A 24442-nucleotide genomic window follows, 5' to 3' on the forward strand; every position below is an offset into this window, starting at 1 on the left:
TATGCAATGGATTAGATATAATGTGATCTAAACCAATAATTAATTGTTGATCGTTGGTGGCATGGGTGCCAATCCTGGAGAGACTAGCGACATGTTCCACCACTTTTTGGCAAAATGAGCCACCTTTAGTCAATTCAGGCCAAACGCCCCCCCCCCCTAACTTTTCAAGATGCCACTGGTTGGTGGTGCAGTTAGACAGAATACTTTGCATAGAAAATCTCTGAATGGACCTTAAGCTTCATGTGAGAATCATATTTGATATTGCCTCTAATTATTGTTTAAAATACAGTGAAAATAGTTTTACTGAAATTAAGATTACTAAAACTTTCTCTTTAGTATGGTAATCATCCATAGCACTCAGAAACAGGAAGAATATGAAATGGCAATTCATAATAGATTCTCTATTTAAGCATTGAGACTAACAATGACTTTGCTACTGAATAAGCTGTGTCTGCTTCATTGAATGTCTAAAGATACGAACTTTTTTAGAAAATGACCTATTGTAGATCAATTGTTGCTTTTTTCCCGTCTTGGCAAGGCCATGACGTCGAAGCATTGAGGCACCTGTTTCGAGCGTGCATCTCCTTCTTCTTAAGTACGTCGACAGGGCAGCTTTATTAATATGCCACATTTCGTCAACCTAGTGTATGGGGTACTCGCGCGCAAAAGAAACAAGGCGGTTCTCGAACCACGAGTCTCGCCTGCTTTCGTGACCGCCTGCTTTTGCGATTACTTTGGTAGAGGTAAATGAATTTGGCGGTTATCGGCTGGGCACGATTATCTGGCTGATGGTGACTGTATGCCCATGCAACAGTTTTTACTAATTTGACTTCAGATTACCCCTGGTGGACTCGAAATGACCTTCCCAAAATTTGGCTTTAAATGATGACTGTACCCACCAAGTGTCATGCCCATACGACAGTATTTACTCATTTGACCTCAGATGACCCCTGGTGACCCAGAAATGACCTTCCAAAATTTGGCTTTAAATGTTGACTGTACCCACCAAGTTTCATGCCCATATGACAGGTTTTACTAATTTGACCTCAGATGACCCCTGGTGACCTCGAAATGACCTTCCAAAAATTTGGCTTTAAATGTTAACTGTACCCCCAAGTTTCATGCCCATCCAACAGTTTTTACTAATTTGACCTCAGATGACCCCTGGTGACCTCAAAATGACCTTCCAAAAATTTGGCTTTAAATGTTGACTGCACCCACCAAATTTCATGCCATATGACAGTTTTTACTAATTTGACCTCAGATGACCCTGGTGACCCTGAAATGACCTTCCAAAAATTTGGCTTTAAATGTTGACTGTACCTACCAAGTTTCATGCCCATCCGACAGTTTTACTAATTTGACCTCAGATGACCCCTGGTGACCTCGAAATGACCTTCCAAAAATTTGGCTTTAAATGTTGACTGTACCCACCAAGTTTCATGCCCATCGACAGTTTTACTAATTTGACCTCAGATGACCCCTGGTGACCTTGAAATGACCTTCCACAAATTTGGCTTTAAATGTTGACTGAACCCACCAAGTTTCATGCCCATACGACAGTTTTTACTAATTTGACCTCAGATGAACCCTAGATGACCTCAGTGACCTTGACCCACTAACCAATACAAACCGGTTCTGTCTCGGGTCAAGATGCACCCACCCACCAAGTTTGAGGAACGTGCAACCCTAGTCTCCGAGAAAATAGGCGGAAGGCAAACTTTAACCAAAACTTTAACCAAATTTGTCACATCACACACACACACATACATACACACATACGGAAAAGTGATTATATAGTCTCCTGCCTTATCAGGCGAGACAATAAAAAGGGGGCGTCTTAAAACGCGCACATGTGTACACCAGCGATTTGAGAGAACACTTACGATTTAAAGCTGCTCATTGACATCACACTGCCTCCCAAGGTGAAAAATGGTACAGTAACTGTTATTTGTGACCAACTGCTGTTGATTTGGTGGTTAACATCCTGATTAACATTACAATGGGCTCTTCCATTTAAAATCCACATTCCCAGTGGCGGCGCCAGGATTTTTTTTTCAGGGGGGCATTGGGGGCAAAGTGATTTTCAGGGGGGAAAATTGGCAAATGTTGCATAAAATTGTCGCAAAAAGTGTAAATTTACGGATTTTTGGGGTTTGCGTCAAAAGTAGGGGGGCAAGAAAAATATTGGGGGGGGTTGGGGGGGGGCAAATGCCCCCTTCGGAACAGGTGTATGAGCCCAGGCTTGAACCAGTAACCAATGGTTACTAACATGCACTACAGCAGCAAATTATTGAGTCAAACCTTCCTGAGTGTATCTGAAAAATATACCTGGGTTGCAATCTCGAATCTGATACTCCTCAACCCATCTACCGGATAAGTCTGAATAAAATGTTGTGTCAAGTGCGGACTTCAAATCATATTTTTCAAAGCTCAGAATTTCCATTTTTCAGTTTTATTGCTAACTATAGAATTACCTGCTTTTGATTTATTACTAAATGCAGAATTATCAACCAATCACAGTATCAAAATGTATCTAAATATTAACTCTATATTATAGATTACTGCTTTTTTGCTTCTATGAGCAAATTATATCATCAATAGTTGGTGTGATATGCACAAAGTGCACTTTATTTTCACGACTTAACCAAAAGAAGAAGAATAATATATATTATATTACAATCAACGGTAAGAAACTGAAACTGTCAAGTTAAGAACATGATCAACTATGAGATTTCAATAATAATAATGGGCTATTCCATTTAAAGTCCAGACTACTACTAAATGAAATTAGCACATTAAAGTTTTTGTCAGAGAAGAATGGCATTTGTTTACATTTTGATAGCGTGCAGAGTGTAAATACGGAAGTGGGTTCTGATTGGCTGAATCAATCGTCTGACAATCATAGCAACAGACCAATAATCTGATTGGCCAACTGTGTGTGAAATCGTTGGTCGGCGCCCTTAAAGTGAACACAAAGTTCCGCGTATGTCGCTCATTAACAGGGTGCTCGCGTCAATCTGAGCAAGTGAGTGCCGTTCTTCTCTGAAACCCAGTGTAGGCAGCTCCATTTGAAACTCGCCCTCACACTGTGGAAGACTCAGGTTGAATCTTTCTCAGAGGGTGTAATAAAATCAAATGGAGCTGCCTAATGTACCAATTCCAATTGAAATCCATACTCCCTCTGTGGAACATATTTCCAAAATCTTCTACAGGAGTAGTGTGGACTTTAAATGGAATAGCCCAATACTCGCATTCAGAAAGAAACAATTTGTCATCAGCAGCAATTGTCCATTCTGTCCTTTGAGATGGTTTCTATACTTTGGTTCACCTCAAGTTCGGTAGTGACGTCAATGCTTTTTCGGGTCTGCGCCGCAAGCATGCCGACAAAATGCCCATGTATGCGTGCGTGTATACTCAGTGTGTTTAACTTATCGCGCGCGATTCGATACTGTGGCGAGCGAAATATGCACATACGTCACTACTAAACTTGAGGTGAACCAAATTATAGAGGAAAATCATCACTTGAACTGCATCATTACATTGCCGATGTTCAGGAATGGTTTTGTTGTCCTTTGGACAGAGTAGACTAATTCCAATCAGCCGTCTACACCGCGCATGTACTGTGTTATGCTTCGCAGTGACTACTGATTAACTTACAGTCCATATCGTGACGGACTTCTAAAAATATCAAATGCGACTTTGGTTATGCGCTATAGCATGACGGTGAACGACTAGCTGCGCCCGTCTACAGCGTCGCTGTACCGCGTTTTTGTAACAAGATCACGGTCTGAAGTTCTAAAAACAGCAAACTCGGTCAAAAGGTCAATTTGGACACAACTGCGCATGTTCTTTGCCACAGGAATCCTGTTGCAAAATCCATCACTTTTTTTCCACATAGTTTTCTCAGTCGTCAATCCAGAAGGTTGACGAATGAGGACAGCAGTCTATGGACGGACAGAGGTGGTGTTTCTAGAGGAAAATCATCACTTGACCAAATATTTTAGAAAAACAAAACCATTCCTGATCATTGCCAATGATCAGGAATGGTTTTGTTTTTCTAAAATATTTGGATACAAGATATGTATTGACTGGTTTTAAATTCTCATTTGGTATAAAAAATCTCTTAGTTTATGATACACTATGTAATGTAAAAGTAGATATTTGACAGTTACATATCACTCAATACAAACCAGTTGTATACAGCCAAAGACATTAGACCGAGGGAGTCAGGACTTTGAGGAAACTAGGGTACCTCTGAATCATACACAAAACCGTAAATTATGACATGCCCTCTATAAATCAAGTATGAGTGGATTGCAAACAATCAAAAACTGCTTCAAAATCCGATACATCATGATTCATTAGTAAATAATCACACCAATATTGGTAAAATATTAACTGCACGTGGGATGTGTAGTTATACAAGAATCATTTTGGATATTGAATCAAATTGTTCTACTGTTCTAGTAGCTTCAATTCACAAAGAATAGAGTACAAAGTTACAAACATACATATTATATGCACTGTGTGCATGCACTAGACAATGATAAAAATTTGTATTACTACATATTTACACATATAATATCAGGTCATCCGTAAAAAATCCTTCTATTAAACATACAAAATCCTTCTAAAAAGCTCAATTACTGTTGTATCAGAAAATAGACTCCTGGCTTGTAAAATCTTTCGGTTTGTACGAGTTTCGTTGTTCTTGTTTGAACCCTGTATGGATGTATTATGAATCTGAGGTAGATAATTTGATCTGGTTTGATCCAGTTTATAATAATTTCTGGTATTTTCTGTCTCCCTCTCCCCCACTGCAAAAGGGCATCACTGACAGTTTTGTTGCAGTTTAGTTATTACCAATTTGGAGAGATAAAAGCAATAATGGGCTATTCCATGTAGAATTCACACTACCCCTGTGGATTTTGGAAACATTTTCCACAGGGGTAGTATGAATTTCAAATGGAATAAACACATCAGGCAGCTCCATTTGAATTTCATACACCCTCTGAGAAAGAATCTGAATCTTGGGTGAGTTTCAAAATAGAGTTGGTTAATGTGCTATTTCCATCTGTAATTCATACAATGAACTTTTTGTGACTTCTATAAGGAATTTGAAACCACTATCGATGCATCTTTGAACAAGTTCATTTGAAATGTTAATTTCAACTGAAAATTGTGTTCTTTTCAAAACAATTCCAAAGAAAAAGATGATGTTTAACTCCCATTTTAATAATGCATTTGTTTGCATGCTTCAAGAGCATTCCAGAAAAGCAAACAAATTGTATATGTATCGGAAATAGTTTATTTTGAAAATATTGTAAACACTTGAGACAGATATAATGTGTGGTTTTCTCTGAGTCATCTCTCTTATGTAATTCATTGGAATGTAAAGCCACAGCTCTGTTTGCACAAAACATATGCCAATATGCTATTCCAGAAATCCATACACCACCTATGGAAGACATGACCTTAATCTTTCACACAGGGAGTGTGAATTTCAAATGGAATCACCCATTTAGGGTCATCTGCTCCAAAATGGCAGTTGAAATCTTTACACCCCCTATGGAAGATATGGCCTCAATCTCCTACACAAGGGGAGAGAATTTCAAATGGGGTTACCTGAATGGGTGATTCCATTTGAAATTCACAGCCCCTGTGTAGGAGATTAAGGGGGTGTTCCAAAGGGGGTGTGTGGATTAAAACTGGACTAGCCCATTTCTATCTTTCCACAGTTCACCAAAAAGAAAAACATATATACTGAGGCCTATTTTTGCTGAACCATGAAATGGTATCAGCCTATATTAGTCTATGTTACTTACTTACTTGCTTACTTACTTACTTACTTACCAACCATTTGGTCTAAAATGGACATATCTTTAAATGCCACGAAGGTATGAACCCCCAAGTGGTGTAAAATGAAAGAGAAAGAAGCAAAGAAAATGATAAGAATATTTCCGAACATCAGAGGTCATCCAAGGGGTCACAGGGGTCAAAAAAGGTCATTTTAACCAAAAATGCTCCAATTCAACTGAAATTTATATGCAATGATCCTTATGACATTCTAAACATGTTTAAAATATTTTCATATTCATTTAATGTCATTAAGGGGTCATAAAGGGGTCAAAGGTCAAGTTTTCAAAAATGCTCCAATTGAGCTGAAATTTAAATGCAATGATCCTTTATGACATTCTAAACATGTTTAAAATAATTTAATATTCATTTAAGGTCATTAAGGGGTCATAAAGGCGTCAAAGGTCAAGTTTCCGAAAATGCTCCAATTGAGCTGAAATTTAAATGCAATGATCCTTATGACATTCTAAACATGTTTAAAATATTTTAAAATTTATTTAAGGTCATTAAGGGGTCATAAAGGGGTGATATATACATGCACCACAATATACTGCCAAAGCCCCATGGTTCAGCTATGGTGCGGTAACCGCTCTAGTTCTTTTTATATTGGCATAATGAGCTGAAAAAATAGGTTAGGTAGATCGTGAGAATTATTTTGTACACATTTTCTTTCCAAAAATTTTTTTTTTCATTAAGTTTTAAAAATGCATCCAAAATTGAACATTTTGGTGCTTTTCACACCTTAAATATTTTTTCCTCCAAAAATTAGGACAAGTTTGATTACACTGATATAACAATTATAAAAACCTTTTTGGCAAGATTTCTTTTGAATTCAACACTGGCAACTTTAGAGTATTGACAAAACAATACTCATACTTGGCATAACAATGAAACTAATTAACTAATTATGAATAATGAATTCATGAACATGAAATATTATGTAATCTTTATACAGAATATTGTGATTTTGGGAATGGGTGATTTACAAGGTACTCATGCATAAAGATAATGATGACAATAATCGTCTACTCGTCTACTAAAATTTGTTCGGTTTATATAAGGCGGAAATTATTCAGCTTTTGTTACTGTGTGTGCCAAGTCCCAACTCACGTCTGCGTATATTCACATAAATGTGAGCCAGCCACGCATTATGCAACGCACAACTATCGTAAAAGCCCAACTGCATACATTCCATTCTATATCAATACACGGTGTTACGAGTCTCATTTTTTCCGCCTTATATAAGCCGAACAAACTTTATCTACTTCAGTAAAAGATGACAAAAAACCCTCCACTGACACAATACAATGTTAAGGGCTGGGGTATGAACGTTTGGACAGTATTTATTTTGGGACATCAGAGCATATCAGACATATCGAATTGCATTCTGAATACGAAAAATGTCATTCTGATATCAAATAATTTTGATTTTTTTGAAATTCGCAATTTAATACACATTTGATGGCAAATCATTAAAAATTGATATTTTTGATATTTAACAGTACTTGAAGTAAACTTTATAAATCTGATGATTTATACTTCAAGTGTATGTAGGTGGGATGAAAAGCCGACGATCAATTGAAAATTTTCACCTTTCAGTATTGAAGATATGGATTTTTTCCCAAAACACCAAAAAAAAAAATAGGTCTTTTTGGGAAAAAAATCCATATCTTCAATATGAAAGGTCAAAATTTTCAATTGACCGTCGGCTTTTCCTCCCTGTTACATACACTTTAAGAATATATCATTAGATTTATATAATTTACTTCGAGGACTGTTATATATCAAAAATTTGAACAATAACAAATTTTTATAATTTGTCATAAAATTTGTATTATATTGTGATTTTCAAAAATGAAAATTATTTGATATCAGAAAGACATGCTTCAGTATTCAGAATGCAATTCGATAGGTCTGAGGTGCTCTCATGTCCTACAAAAAATACTGTCGAAACGCAATAAACGCTCATTTTAGATCCCTTAACCTTTTTGAATAAAAAATTTAATCTATCTCTGCATTCTAAATCGTTGCCTCAATATCTACTGGAAGTCATTATGTCGACAGCGTTGCATATTGGAAGTATACTAGCATAAAAAATATGTACTGCAAAATACTAACAAAAAGTTTCACAATTAAAAAATTCTGAAAGATAACATCAGGTTGAATATAATTAAAACTTGATAAAACTCGAACAACATGCCAAAGACTGTTACAAAGAATGAGTTGTTATCACCTACAAAATCATAAAAAACTGCAATTTTTTTTGCTGTAGGAATGTACATGTATATATAAAAAATATATCGCTTTCATGGCACACGTATACTAATAGCCCATTTAGATAGCAATTGTCATATTGACCAAAAGGTGACGATAATAACAAGGTTACTGAGAAATAAGCTACCTCTTGCAAGCACAAGTTAAAATTTGTAAAAGGTGTACAAACATTATTACTTTGAATAGGAGTAAGTTGCTATAAATCGTAAGTTGTAATGTTACAACATTATGTTACAAACATCAAATTTTATCAAACTGTTGAATCAGGTCAAAGGTCAAATAAGCATAAAATATGAACACTTTAAAAATGGAAATTGGAGTACTATCATCTCTGTAAAAATGAAAATTTTCGATGTGATCAATTTTTTTGCGCTTTGCCAATTGTGAACTGTTTCACCTGTTTTTAGTTCCCAATTCTAAGCTCAGCTATTCAGAACGTGAAAAAGCCGAAAATAACCTTAAAATGAAAATTTCCACTTCTACAGCTGATTTCCTTCCCTCCAGGCTGACATTACCCGAATATACAATCAGTAATGAAAAAGCAATGTCAGCCCTTTGGGTGAATTTCACTACATAAATCTTAATATGTAAGATCTATGAATATGCACCGACAACACAAATCTTATTGTGCAAATTAACCAACAGTTGACAAAACCTTGATGATATATGCCAAGTTCATTAGAATTTGACTGATTTTGCCCATAAGGAAAGTCCTTGGAACACACACATGTTAAGTGTATTGATTTACAAAAGAACTTAACATTTTTGTGCTCTAAGAAGCACTTGAAATGTACTCAAATCAGAAGAGGATGGGACAAATGACAAACAGCAATAAATTCAAACTGCAATTCGATGTGTTTTCCATTTGTCAGGTATTTCAAACCCATCACACTTCTATGCTCACTTGGTAAACTGCAAAAATCAGTCATTTTCTACACCATACAGAGAAAACATTGTCACAATATGAAAGTATACTGTCAAATGCATGCATATTAATACAAAAAAATTGTATCTTATAAAACAGCCTTTAATTTATATCTTGTCAAGCAAGATATACACACACCTTCTATAGCTTGCTGAGTTTGATGTACATAGTGTAATATCACTAAGTGTGTAACACAAGCCATGCAGGATTGAGGTTGCAGATACCGTATTGTTTGTAATAAACTCCCCGGGGCGTTGCATTTTTCCAAAAGGGGGTGTTTATTGAAGGTCAATTGTCAGTGAAAAACACTTAAAAATCAGGTTAAATTTCCCGATGGTGCTCCTGTAGAAAAGAGGGATTTACGGCTATACTAATGGCGACGCCCATGAAAAATATCAGGGGGACCGTTTATTACAAACAATACGGTAAGACTTTAAAAATACTGCTGATTAGCTTGTCAAACCATGTTTACAGTTAGACACCTATTAGTTACCTCATACATCAACCCAAGCAAACATTACCAATGATGTTGCTATATTCTATTGGGCTAATTCAGTTGAAATCCATACACCCCCTATGGAAGACGTGATTTTAAATCTCCTACACAGGGAGTGCACATTTCAAATGGAGTTACACATTCAGGTACCCCCATTTGAAATTCACACTCCCTGTGTGGATGCTTTAAGGTCATATCTTCCATAGATAGGCAGTGCATGATTTGAGGTTACTGTTCCAAACCCAGGCTACTTCTTGTACATTACAATGCATATAGCCCGTAGCATGGCCCTCTATAACAATACGCGTACTATGCAGAATAAAGCGTAGTATTAACACGTCTGTCAATAGCCTCAGATTGAGCATGTTATGTCCATAGGGATGTATCGATTTCATCTGGCCTGGAATAGGTAAGCCCATTGCTATGCATAACCATACTCAAATGACTCCACGCTGTCAGTCAGAAGACCAATCATACTCCATTCGCAGAACAAAACTTGCTCAATCAAAATATTTCTGACTCAAAGATTTTTCAGAAACCATCATGCCTACTTGGTACTGTTTTGAAAATCACAATCGGCAGAGCCTCTAAAATGACTCCACGCTGTCAGTCAGAAGACCAATCATATTCCATTCGCAGAACAAAACTTGCTCAATCAAAATATTTCTGACTCAAAGATTTTTCAGAAACCATCATGCCTACTTGGTACTGTTTTGAAAATCACAATCGGCAGAGCCTCTAAAATGGCTCTTATGAATACATATTAATTGATCTCAATACAATATGGTTCATTCAGGGTTCCCACACCTTGAAGCCTTTAAAATTCAAGGACTTTTCAAGGACTTTCAAGGTCCAAAAGCATGATTTTCAAGGACTTACCACAACACAAAAAGCTGTGTATTAATGAAAGTGACAGCTCCTCTCCTTGTCAAAATTATACTTTACGTAAAATTCCAATTTTCAAGGACTTTCAAGGACCTTGAAAAGATGTTTTCAAATTCAAGGACTTTCAAGGACAGTGGGAATCCTGTATTTGATTCTGCTAATGGGAATCATGCTTCTGACTTCATTCAGCAAATATTCTGTAATAAAAGAACACCACTCACAATACTCTTCTACATCTAGTACAAGATTTTTAATTCCCAAATTTAGGGATATCAAAATGTTTCAAAATAGCACCTCTCTTAATGGTAACAGGTACCTCCTTGTTCCAACGTTTGCAAAAAAAATATACTGATAAAACACACACTAAGTTTGTATTGGTGGGTATAACTTGATATCAGCCTTCTTTTGAGGTTGTTGCTTGATGATGAGTTGTCATGACAACAAGATGATGTTGAGTTCCTCATCTCTGTTGTTACTGGAGACCAAGCTTGACCAAGGACATCTCTTTTCTTAATCTTGTCATTTCCCAGTAGACTTCTTGCACTGCAAACATTTGAAAGAGAAAAAATGATGAGTTTGGTAAGTGCAAAATTGATTAAAAACTTACAATACGAATTTGACCAAATTTCTGCGGAATAATGTTTTTTAAGGAATCTTTGAATGATCAGTTCAACAACTCCTTTTGCAGAATTGGAAGAGATAAAGACAACTGGACGATAATTGGAAGTAAATATGTGACATGATCTGGTCTATGGAGGCAAAAGGAGGCATAAACATTAGGCTATCATATAGACGAATCCAATTTCATGCATTCCTACACCTCAATGGCAGCCATAGCTGGGTCCCCGTCGGCTCAATCTCACCTAAAATGTGAAATGATGCGGCCTTGATTGGTATTTTAAACTGCATTCTATCACCCATGTTACACGTAGACAAAAGAATGATGACAGTTTACAACACAAAAGAATTTAATATCGATTTATAAGCGGCTTTAATCCACCCAATTGGGCAGTCACAACACTAGTTTGGTATTGCGGGGACCCAGTAATGGCAGACCAAATCCTGACCATGACTTGGCTCGTTGGATTCGTCTATACTGAAAACACTAACAGTCTGTTCTAAAGTTTTGTGATGTCTATTTTCTTATGTATTTTATTGTTTGTTTACTCCGTATTCTTGAAATGGCAGTTCCTGAGGTGACAAATTTTAACGATTTAATTTTTTCATCCATTGACCATTTCATAATATCTGTCTCATCTCATTTCCTGCCCCACTGTCTATGTTTGTTATAAATATATGTATGTGTGTTGTCTTGTCACTCTGCCTTTGATAAAGATCATGCTAGGATCGAAAGCTCAGGCCATTAACCACATGTGAATTAAACTGCATAGGCTATTTTTGTAGATAAGCAGTTTCCAAGAGCTGTTTCTAACTTAATTTAATATAGTGCATGAAATTGGAAATAAACTTACAATCACTTTTGACAAGACCTTGCTGGATATATCGTAAGTAGGTGTAGAAGTCACATACAGCTGCAATCTGCAAATACACAAGCAAGAACAAAACTATTAAAAAAAAGAGAAAAAAAAGGCGCAGTGATTTATAGTGCGCTACGCACAGGCACAACGCCTAGACGTTGATCCACAAGCCTCAGCACACTTTACAGGCTGTCGCTGACCACTATGGCCCCACATCATTCTATAAACCATTCAACAACACATCAGGGACTTTGCTGCTTCAAGAGCGCACACCCTAGACATTCCACAAATAACCTTTGCAACCAGGATCAGCTCCCTGAGTTTCGTACGGATTGCAACGAGACAAATTAGCAGCGAGTTCCTTGTCAAGGGGAATTTCAAGCTAACTCAATTTTTCCACGAGAGCGTATACTAGGCACCGCCAGGGTTCAATGGGGGGTGCATTTTCAGCCATTTAGTTTATAGACTCAGGGTGCATTTGTAGCCATTTTGGGGTATTGATGGCTTTTTGGTTGAAGAAAGAGTGTTGTCATGAGATTTAATACCTTGGCGTGAGATTTTACACCTTGGGGTGAGAGCGTGAGAAAGTGCAGGAATGTGTGAGTCTCAAGCTAAATGAGTGAGACTTGACAGCCCTGAGTATTATCAATATTCTACTTACCCTATTTCTGGCTGCAGGACATATATAACACCAGTCACTGGACTCGTCTAACTTTATCCGATATAAACATGGTCTCTGTTGATCTGTCAAAGCACATCTCCTGTTAACAAAAATAACATCAATCAACATTAGATAACTTTCTTTATGAAATATTTTGCAGGGACTGCCTTTTGAGGAGAGTGAGAGCAATCGCTCTATATTGCTCTCCTTAAATCTGATATAGGAGAGTGATTTTTAGCTCTCCTTAACTGACCATTCTCTCCTTACATTCTATTGTAAATGTTCTAAACATCTCTCCTTGAAGGCTCCAGAAGAGTATTAAATAAATGCTCTCCTGCAAATTCCAAAAGACATTCCCTGATTTTGGAATGCTACTTGATAAAATGTCACCTGCATATATACATGTACATTACTCTCTTTGCAAACTATGCAAATATAAGACAATCTTTGAACAGGTTTCAGTCTTTTTTATTCCTTTTTAGTGAACCCAGAACTTCCAACATTTCATACACTACATATCATCATTCTACAGTAAGCAAAAGAACTAAGGTAGCAGTTGTGCCAACCCCTGTATATCCTAAATAAAGACAAACGTGTCAAAATTAAAACAAGCAGCCGATGCCTGTTCTCTTTAGCTCTGATTTACGACCTTATTTGTTGAAATTGGTTGAGAATTAAAGACACGGTGATCCAAAACCTAATGAAGATATGAAATAAAAAGTTGCACTTTTGTGTTCTAATCAATGAAAGCAAGAAGCTAGTTTTTCGTGCTAATCAATGAAAGCACGGCGCTAGCAGGCCTGATTGTGGTCCTAAAAAAAAATCTGTTTTGGTTTAAGTTGGCGAACGGAGGTAGCGGAGCGACCGTAGTATCGCCCCTCACGGCGGGGGTCCAGGGGCCTGCTAAATGGCCCTGGTGGGGTCCAGGGGCAACGCCCGGTGGGGGTCGAGGGGGCGAAGCCCCCCTAAGCCCCAGGGCCCGAAGCTCCTGGGTTTTAGCCATATCAGAGGGTAAAAATTGGGTTTCTGAGGCATATAATTGTATGGGTTTTTTTCTAAAATTGTTTTTCATTTTTAATGCATGCAACCCCTAAAAAGTTTATAATTAACACTTTCTTAATTTCCCCACTAACAAAAATTTTCTTGCTCTTCCACTTCCGGAAATGTAAAAAAATTGGAAAACCGATTTAAATCGGGGAATAATCAGGCCTGGGCGCTAGTTTGAGTACAAATCAGTAGGGCATGCAATGTGGCAAACTGCAACTTTTCAATTTGAATCTTCCTTGGGTTTTTTGATTGTCGTGTCTTTATTTCTTGAACAATTTCAATGAATGAGGTCTTAAATTTGAGCTAAAAGATGCAGATATTGGCTGTTGGTTCCAATTATGACATATCTGCCTTTGTTTAGGATATACAGGGGGTGAACGTAGCTGGTACCTTAATTATTTGGCTTACTGTATTTGTCATCTTGCATGATAATATAATGCTTGTTCCACTTAATTTTCCAAATATTAGGAGTTCTAGTTATTTGGTATTGATCAAGTATACCATTAAAGAAAACCCTGGCACTTTTTAATTAACGAGCATATTATTCTGGAATTTTGCATTATAAGAAATAGCTTCTGGTTGTCATGATTGTGAAGTGGTTTTAACTTAAAATATTGAGTAAATGGACTGGTTTTGGATTTCTTTCTCACAATTTATGAGAACAAACCTTGAAGGGAAGGGGACAAGCTCCATTTCATAAAAGTGAGAACTTTCAGGTAAGAAGGCATCACGCAAACTCCGTCAAAGTAAGATCCCAGCCTACCTTGCTCCTGTGCCCTTCTCATCATGATGCCAGGATTCCATACACAATGTATTGCTTTCTACACTCTCCAGGACGGACTTTGACAACCCTTGATCGGTGAAATTCAAACATGGCTGAACATCCTCGCTGAAGATTCTGGTCATGAATGCATCATCACGTGATAACGTCGGTGATGACCTCCACTTCTCAAAGTCTCTCAGTAATAATGGGTCGACCTGTGTGCACAAAAATATGAAAAGTACAATATCACTTTATGTTTACTCTAACTTGGAATCAGTTTACAGTGCCAGTCAATTCAAGATCAATAAAGTGAAATATTTTAAAGCTTCCTGAACTCTCTTGCACAAAACAGACGACCATAAATTGGCCTGAAACACATACCAGAAAATTAATAATGCAATTCAAAAGACTTGAATGTTCCTATACGTTAATTAGTCAAATTTCCCCATTGATGCATTTCCTCATTGTTTTTTGTATTTGCTGTTTGTAATTGAGTTTTCTCTTGCTTGAGATTGGTATGGAACTATGGACCTAAGTTGTTCTTACAGTTTGTATGTTTTCTTCTTTAGGTTACTAAAGGTGATTTAATGGAAAAAAATATCTTAAGGGATTTGGAATGAGCGTTTTGAGCGTTTCAACAGTATTTTTTGTGGGACATGAGAGCACATCAGACATATCAAATTGCATTCTGAATACTGAAGAATGTCTTTCTGATATCAAATAATTTTCATTTTTGAAATTCACGATATAATACAAATTTTATGACAAATTATTAAAATTTGATATTTTTCACATTTTGATATATAACAGTCCTCGAAGTAAATTTTATAAATCTAATGATATATTCTTAAAGTGGGAGGAAAATGACGATCAATTGAAAATTTTGACCTTTCATATTGAAGATATGGATTTTTTTCCCCAAAAGACCTAATTTTTTCTGGTGTTTTGGGAAAAAAAATCCATATCTTCAATACGAAAGGTCAAAATTTTCAATTGATCGTCGGCTTTTCATCCCACCTACATACACTTTAAGAATATATCATTAGATTTATAAAATTTACTTCGAGTACTGTTAAATATCAAAAATATCAATTTTTAATCATTTGCCAAAAAATGTGTATTACATTGCGAATTTCAAAAAATCAAAAAATTATTTGATATCAGAAGGACATTCTTCGTATTCAGCATGCAATTCGATATGTCTGATGTGCTCTAATATCCCACAATAAATACTGTCCAAACGTTCATACCCCACCCCTTAATGCACTCTGCATAAATTGAAATATTTGCTGTTACTTCCTAAACCTGCAAAAGAGTCTGTAGAAGTGCTATTTGCTATGTAAATTTATGCCACATGACAGTGCAATATCCAGCAAATTTTGAAGACTATTCAAAGATTGTTTTTTAAAAACACATATTATTATGTTATATACATAATTATCCTTTAATCTGATTGGCTAAAAGTACAGGCATAGTTTTGACCGTTGTTCGTTGCCCTGGGTGACGGGCATAGTAAACTCGCTCGATGCCCGCTGCCTACGGTCGCACAAGGGTTGATCTGCATACATCCCTAAATCCAAGCATGCTTAGTACTGCCAGATAACAAGAATGTTTAATGGGAATCTTTGTCTACAACTGGTACAGTATGTAAAACATACCGTAGAATTCCGTCTACAAGCATATATGCCTCTAAACGAGGTATTTTTTTGATGATTGAGACGAAAGGCAAATACCCTCCACAAACACATTACAATAGATTGGTCTTACAATAATACGTGTTTGTACAGTCGCCTATATCAGTAATATAGTTGTTCAAACTCCAAATAATGTTTTTGTGGAGAGTTTCTGCCTCTCGTCTCTTGCATTAAAAAAAAACTGTTTAGAGGCATATATATGCTTGTAGACAAGGTTTTACGGTATGCCGACTTTATCGGGGTACGGTTAAGATTAACTCAAAACCACACTATGACTATCAGCAAGCATCTCAGGTTATAGCATGGTTTTGAGATCATGAAGGGCCTATCATTTTAACCAGAGCAGTCAATATTTGTAAAATATTAACAAAACTTAATAAGGGGTATTTGACCAAATTAATCAAGCAAGATGAACTTGACCTATGTGTGGACAAGTTTCTCGAAAATGATTGTAAAATATTCGTAAATTTTGAAATTAAAGAACATCAAATTCAAGTTCTAGTGTTACAATCATGGGCTAACAAGAAGGCTGACTTAACACTGAAACCTTTAAGCCTCTTCCTCACTTTAACTACCATTAATATTCACTTCAACTTGACCATCATATTCATAGGTTTGATTCAAAATTTGATGCATAAATGTCCTTTCTCACAGTCCTAAAAATTCATATGTGAAATTTCTAGACGGTCCAAAGTTAATCGATCTGGCCCCAAAATTAAAACATCAAGAAACCTTCACTAACCTCTCTCTTTAATACAGGACTATTATGAGGTGGTATTGTTAACTGATTTCCATGCGAGTCACCCGTTGTTATGGCGATGGCTGTTGTACTAGCGAGTGCTGCTCCTGTGGCTGTGTGTGTTGTATCCAAAACGAAGGAGCCCTGAAATACGATGCAACAAATGCAATCATGATTTAAATGTAATAGGATACATGTGAAGGTATGGATGTCAGCTTACACTTTCAAATTTAGATTTTAATCAAAACTGCTGCATGCATCATTTTACAAACTGTGCCAGGATATCTTTTAATCGTTTTTCATAGTAATTCCATTCAGTGACTAACCAGGCTTTTTTCAAGAGGGGCTGGGGGAGGAGGAACAATGTGACTCAAGCTTGGGCGATATTTTTATTAATAAAAAATAATCGATTATGATTTTAAATTGGGTACTCGATTATTTAAAAACACCATTATCAAATTTTCGACATTTTGATTTTATCCAAAATAATCTATTGTTTTTCTAAGCAAATAAATTCATATGTTTTCAACTGATAGGAGATTATTAGCTGAAACTACAACCAGAATAACAAGTGAAACAACTGTTACAAACTTCTTTCTACACTTAAAATGCACATCAATGTGTAATAATGGGATTCTATGCAATAAAGGATGCTCAACCCATTACAGTAACGTGATGTTCAATACATCAAAAATAATTGATTAAAAAAAAAAAAAATTCATATCAATTGTGTCTAACAATTAATTGCCTGAGCCTAATGTGACTTTTGGGAGGAGGAACAATTTTATGAAAATGGTCTAAAATTGTAACAAATGGTAAAAAAAGGCTCAAAAATCTAAAAAATTCTAGCAGCTGCTACAGATATCTCCGCAATTTTTTTAGGCCTAAAAAAATTGTTTGATTGGCGTAACCCGACCGACCCTAAAAATAGGCCCAACCCTAGATTTTTTTTCTTATTTTTTTTAGCAAAAAAAATTATTAAAAAAAAAAAAAAAATTATATTAAAAAAAAAGAAACAAAAAATTTCGAAGGCCTTTATCATACGCAATTTACAGCTTAAAATGTGTGTAAAAAAAAAAATTAATAATAAAAAAAAATTGCCAACTGACCTACCCTAATTCTTTTTTATATTACGCCAATCAAACAATTTTTTTTAGGCCTTAGTACATGGTAACTCAACCAGTTTTTTAAGACACTTACACTGTGGTTTCTTTGGTGACTGTACATGCTGACTGGTCTATTATCCTTCTTCTTACTTCTCTTAAAGATTGGTTTCTTCTTGCCATCATCAGCCTTAGGAGACACAGGATGAGGAGAACTAGGAGTTGATGTGATTACTAGTAATTTTAAAGCTTGAACTTCCGCTTGAAGCATGTCAATCTGCAAGAATATTATGAAAGTTGAAGTGGTATTATAGGTGGTATTTATTTATTGGCAAGTACTTTTAACTAAATGCAGTTCATACATATCTAATCTAAACCCAGGCTGGTAATCAGGATTTATTGTGGGGGAGGGGGCTGATTTTGAAAAAGTGGACTTGGGGGGGGGGGGGGGGCAGATTTTGAGAAAAAAAAATCCTTTTTTCAAAATGTGGACCTTTTTAGCCAAAAAAGACATAAAACCTCTATTTTTTACTGGCTTTTGGGTCAAAAAGGGACTTTTTTGGCCTTTGAAGATTGGGGAAGGTCTGCACCCTTGCCCCTCCCCTAGTTACTGGCCTGTCTAAACCAGATCAACCTCCCCTGTTTGCTTCAACAACTGATTTGCTCAAAGATGATGTTGTTGTGATTCAACAAGAACAGTAATACATCTAGGAAGTTGTAAATTTATTCTATAGTTGTAGTTATTATTCATTATTTAAGTAATTAATAAATTAATTAATTTATACATTCATTATTTTTTATTAATTTATGCTTTATTTTCATCTATTCTTCATTTTTTACAAATTTATTTATTTATTACCTACATTCTTAAACCAGTCAACCCACTGAACCAGGCAAAACTCATTGTTAAAGGAAAAACAAAGAAATCTTGCACACATTTACAACTTTAGCTTCAATCACACGTCTATAATTATATTATCCAAATCATCCATAACGACTGAACAGGTAAGCTTATTCTACTTCCTGTACATTGTTTTACTCATATATAATTCACTTTTGTCATAGCCACCATTTTTCTTCAACTTTTGAATTGTACACACAAGAATACCTCTAAATAATTGGACTTTTTCTTTCAGAATCAGTTTTGTCATATCCACCATTTCTCTTCAACTTTTGAATTGTATACACTAGAATTACCTCTAAACAATTGGACTTTTCAGAATCAGTCATGAATTAATTCTAACCATAAGGTAATGTCACTTAATTCCTTTTAGTAAAACACATGACCTAGAATATAATGTATTCATCCACTTGAAAAGTTTAACCTTTGAAAAAGTTTTAACCTTAAAAAAAGTGTGTCCTTTGAAGCTAAGGACACACCCATCTGTATATAATGTAAAAAAAATAAACAAAACATGTTTCTTGTTACCTCCTGCTTCCTTTTTTGAGGCCTCTTCAATTTTTGTTTAATTCTTTGTATGTGTCTAGGAAGTTGAGATGCTTTCTATATAATTATGATGCAAGGAACACTTTTGGAATGTTTTCAGAACATTAGAGGGGCCTACCTGTCGTAACAACAAACTAAAAAAGGCCTCCTCCATTTCCCCCGGCCATTTTCCAGGCATAATTGTATTATGTTAAAACAGCTGTAAATAGTGGGTACTTGCATCGCTTCTGGGATGAAAATAAAAACTAAAAGCCCAAGCTTCCTCCCTTATTTCGGAAACCTGCACTAGAAACATTTTTTTAAATTTTACTTGGCCTAACAAAACAATCCTTGCAGGCCAAGGATTTGTACCAACCTTTCCAGTGGCTTCATTTAATTTCTTTTCTGCAGCTGCTCTGGCTAAATTAGCTTCACGTACCATTGCATGTGCCTCCTGTAAAAGGTAAACAGACAATAAGAAAATAAAAATGTTTGACTTTTATTCACCTTCAGATATCTTACCAAAAGGCCTCCCATGATCATCACTGCCAAATAGCTATTTCATGTAACAAGTCAAGTCCCATCTATCAATAATTTGAACACCACTTAATGTATATCAGAAGCATATTAAAAATACTGTGGATTTCAAAGTGGCAGATTCAAATCGCGCACGGTAACCTAATCCCGTGGGGCATATAAACACACGTAGAAGGGCGATTTGTCTACAGGTATGCTGGCGACAAAACCGCGTAAACGCAGTGATTCGAGTCTCTGCCACTTCAAAATCCAACATGGCGTTACTATCAACTTGAGATGAGACACTACAATTTAATAGCTGCATAGGAGCCTCAAAACTGCTTTAGCAACAAGATGCAACTTGCTTACTTTCTACAATGTTTAGTATTGAATTAAGTTCTCTTATATTAAATAGCTCAACAGTGGCTAGCAGGGATATAGTCCCCATTGCATCGAGTGCTTATCTAGTATATTGTTGGATGTTTTCATTGGTTCTTACAAAAACATGTAAGCTGCTGCTTGATTCACAGTCGCACAAATTCATTAACGAGAATCTATGTGAGTATTACATTCAAACCAAATTCCAAACCCTGATGAACTCAAATTAGACACACACATTTACAACTGTCCAAACACATTTGTGTAACTCTGTATTCAAAGCAGAAAACCAGACGGCAATTATGCATCAACCTTTCATATTGAACATAGTTGTGTTCACATTGTCGGATGTACCACCGGTGGAACTTGGTCGGCACAAGTTACTAGTAGCAGTAGGCGCTGCCAGGAGTAGTGGCAGTGTTAACAATAGTCCGATGTCCGACGATTTACTCCTAACAAATGTCAGGAGTAGCGAGCTGGGTGTAACCTCCGCCAGGCGTAACTTGCAATGTGAACTCTGCTACTCCTGGCACCCGGTGTAAGTATGACCTTTTGTTGGTTGGAACTAAGACATTATACATATCGCATGGTTGAGAAAGGTCACAGAAACACTGGAAGTGGTAGCCGATGTTTACGCCAACCAGAAGTGAATGCTTGGTGGAACTGGTCGGCATAGTGCTAGGAGTAGGCTAGGTGTGGATACACGGTAGGAGTAGTGAAAATATCTGTGGAATTTGTATCAATGTTAGTGTAAGTTTACGCCTGGTGTAACTCAAAATGTGAACACGACTATAGTGCTATAGGATGTCTTAGGGCTCTTTTTGAAATTCCCTTACACAGGAAGGTGTGCGCCATCCTGCAACTTTCCTGTGCTAGCCTTCTTTTGTTAAAATCCTGTGTGATTATAACACTGCAATTAGCCACTTCACTGACTTAAATTAGGAGCGCGCTTTCCTGACCGAGCTTTCCTAAGGCGTGCGCCTAGCGAGGGGAATCCTGCCTTCTTTCTGTGTGAAAACGTGGTAGGGTATTTCAATATGAGCCCTTACCACAAAGAGATTGGCTGTGAGTTCCTCTATCCCCGATCCATCTCGTCTCTCACTCTTGATAACTCAGACACCTGTTCATCCCTCAGTTGTAATGTCTGTTCAATAACAAAAAGTAAATCAACTATAATCAATCAAATCAATCAATGAATCAACAAACCAAATATTCCAGGTGAATTCCACATTACACCCTATGCAAGACACTACCTTAATCTCCTACACAGGGGGTGTAGATTTGAAATGGAATCCCCATCGAGGTAACCCCATTTGAAATTTACACTCCCTGTGTGGGATATTAAGGTCATGTGTTCTGTAGCAGGGGTGTGGATTTCAACAGGTAGCATAATGGATGAATAGATCTGCTGGTGCAAACCTACGATCAAAAACTTTGACAAATGTTCAGGCATGGGAATCATTATCAAACCCAAAACTTTTATATCCAAGGCACATGTCATGAGCTCTTGAATACTGGCTTCCTTCCTTGGGTAAACAGTCCAGCTAACACAAAACATTTTGAAAGAAAACATTTAAATGTCAGGTTACATATAGGGTATAAATGTTTTTATGGCATTCAAAAACTCTAGCATCTTATGAAAACCTGCTGCAAACATTCTGACATAAATTTATTTTCAAACACTTTACAAAATGTTTTGTAAAAATGTTTGCCAGATTATCATTTTGAAAATGATGTGGTAGTACTTATTCATATAAAACATTTTAAAAACATATTCATGAATATTAGGGAACAAACCGAAAGTTTGATGATGTCTTATAAAACGGAAGTCCATTTGTTAAGGGGGGAAGTGGTCAAAAATCTGAATTTTCAACATTTTACACTTGCATTTTCAGTGAGGGAGGGGGTAAGCTATCTCACAAATGGGACTTTCGTTTATAGTATGTCATTAAACTTTTGGGTTGTTCCCTTACATAGCCCAACATTTAAATGTCTCAATGTTTTTACCAATTGATTGATACAAATTTTTTTTATATCAAACACATTTATAAAGTTTTAACAAAAGTTTAGCATTTGTTGGGGATACATGGACATTGAGCAATGTCCAAAGCACATGGACATTAGCCAAGTCTCTTTTTTAAGCAAGAGAAAGCCAAATGTGACCATCTGAAAAAGCAGAAATTAAAAATAAGTTGATCAGTCACCATATTCAAATTCAATCAAATAACCATATTTTGCACCATATCTCACCTTTTGTGCTTTCATCAACTCTTCCTGCAGTTTATCAAAAGCATGAGCTCTGATTTCTGTGATAGATGCCGTCCTGGATTTACGTCCCTGACTGTCCATTGACTCCATCCTCTTGCGGAACTCTTCATCTTCTGGCAGAGTTATGTCATCATTCTCTGGAAATTTGTCAGTATCTTCAACTTCTTGGTCTTGATCACTGTAATAAATGCAGAAGTAGTAGTATAATGATGAAATGAAATCAACTTTGGAAGTATAATTTAACATGAAACAATCAGTCTCTCTCTCTCACACACACACCCCCACACCCTCCCCATATACACTGGTACAGGTGCTACAATGTAGGCGGACACACTACCCACATAAATCCACCATTCCATATAAACACAGATTCAACCCTACATGTAGGCCCACATGTTCCTGTCAAATGTGGATATTGGCTAATGGCTACAAATTAATCTTGTACACACTTTATCAAACTGCAGCGAAACATGGACCTTTCATATAGCCGTCTATGGGTACATAAGCGTCAAATGCATTATGCTATCACTATCACTACAGCAATAAAAATAGAGGATAGTCCCCATTGCAGGAGTAGTTGTGCCCTCATTTGATCATTTAGGAATCAGGTGTGTGCATGTCCTTGTTTGGCACCATAAACAAATTTTGCCCCCCAAAAAAAAAATTCACTTTGACCCCCATAAAAAAATTCTGATGAGACCACTGCCCCCCCCAAAAAAAAATAATTAAAATCTGTAACACCAAGTATAAACTGTCAATATTGAGGTTCTAACAGGCTACAGCAACAGTCTTATTTACTACAACCCACAACACTTTGCCCCACCCCCAAACAAATTCCTGGCGCCTTCACTGGATGACAAATTCAAACCTACCTCACTTCAAACACACAATGTTCCATTTTCATACTACCCATGACAACTGACAAGTAAAAATCCAAGTTACAAGATTCACTCCGCTATTTCAAAAGTCTCGCTGAAAAAAATCACAACTTGCTTTCCCGGGCTTGCTTTGCAGACACAGCCAATACTACTATACCAGCACTCATACACATTGACTAAACCAGTCACATTATATTGTGAGCCTGCTATCATACTGCATTTGTTTATAATGTAAGATATCATAGGTTCATCATACTACAGTATGACGTAGACTGCCTCATTAAGGAAGTTATAAGGTGAACTTGACGCCACGGGCATGAACTTTCCTTCCTATTTCCTGGTAAAAAGGAGTGTCTTGCCTTATAAGGGGTACCGGTATATATATATACAAATGTACAAAATGTCAATGTATATCATCTTCAAAGGAAATTTGATTTGTTTATTTCATATCTAAAATTTAATTACATACTACATTAATTTTTACACAAAAAATATCATCTGCACTTTGTGGAATCAGTCATGGAATCAGGCAACTTTCTAATATCACATTAAACTCTTGATCTGATCAATTTCAGGTAGATTTCAAAATGGCCTGCCACAAAATACTTTCCCCTTCCCCTTGGCTGTAAAAAAATTGCTTATACCCTATGAACATTGGTATCTTTTTTGGGAACCCAATTTGCAAACCACCAACGTGCATGTCCAGGATCTTTTCCTGTGGGGGCTTTCACAGTTATGCGGGGGATTAATGGCTAAAATCACCAAAAAACATCTGATTTTAAATGATTTTTAACAAAGTGCGGGGGGCTTCAGCACCCAAAGCCCCCACCCCCACACGACACTGCTGAAACCCTAAATGGTCTAGATATATAATGAATGCAAGCATAGCGAGCATGAAATTGAATGTTTCTGTACTGTTCTCCTAAAGTCAGTTTAGAATATTTTTTCCTACATTGTACCCCATAAATGTGTGCAAAAATCTTTTGCCCGCCCTTTTGACTTGCCAAAAATATCTTGCCCCTTTTCGACCTGTCACAAATTGCTTCCCCCTC

The 24442-nt window shown here is 36.5% G+C and overlaps 1 protein-coding gene across 1 annotated transcript; it reads right to left on the reverse strand.

Annotated features, from left to right (window-relative positions):
• Nucleotides 1–7754: 7754 nt before the first annotated feature.
• Nucleotides 7755–23582, reverse strand: LOC140165811 (guanine nucleotide exchange factor for Rab-3A-like). The gene is given in 11 exon segments (XM_072189134.1): nt 7755–10982; nt 11912–11978; nt 12579–12678; nt 14389–14603; nt 16825–16965; nt 18022–18201; nt 19727–19804; nt 21294–21325; nt 21328–21388; nt 22495–22690; nt 23385–23582. Coding segments are annotated over 11 exon segments (1182 nt in total). The 5' UTR covers nt 23426–23582; the 3' UTR covers nt 7755–10911.
• Between the last annotated feature and the right edge of the window lie 860 nt (nt 23583–24442).

This window comes from Amphiura filiformis, chromosome 12 (assembly GCF_039555335.1).
Source record: "Amphiura filiformis chromosome 12, Afil_fr2py, whole genome shotgun sequence".
NCBI classification, from domain to species: domain Eukaryota; kingdom Metazoa; phylum Echinodermata; class Ophiuroidea; order Amphilepidida; family Amphiuridae; genus Amphiura; species Amphiura filiformis.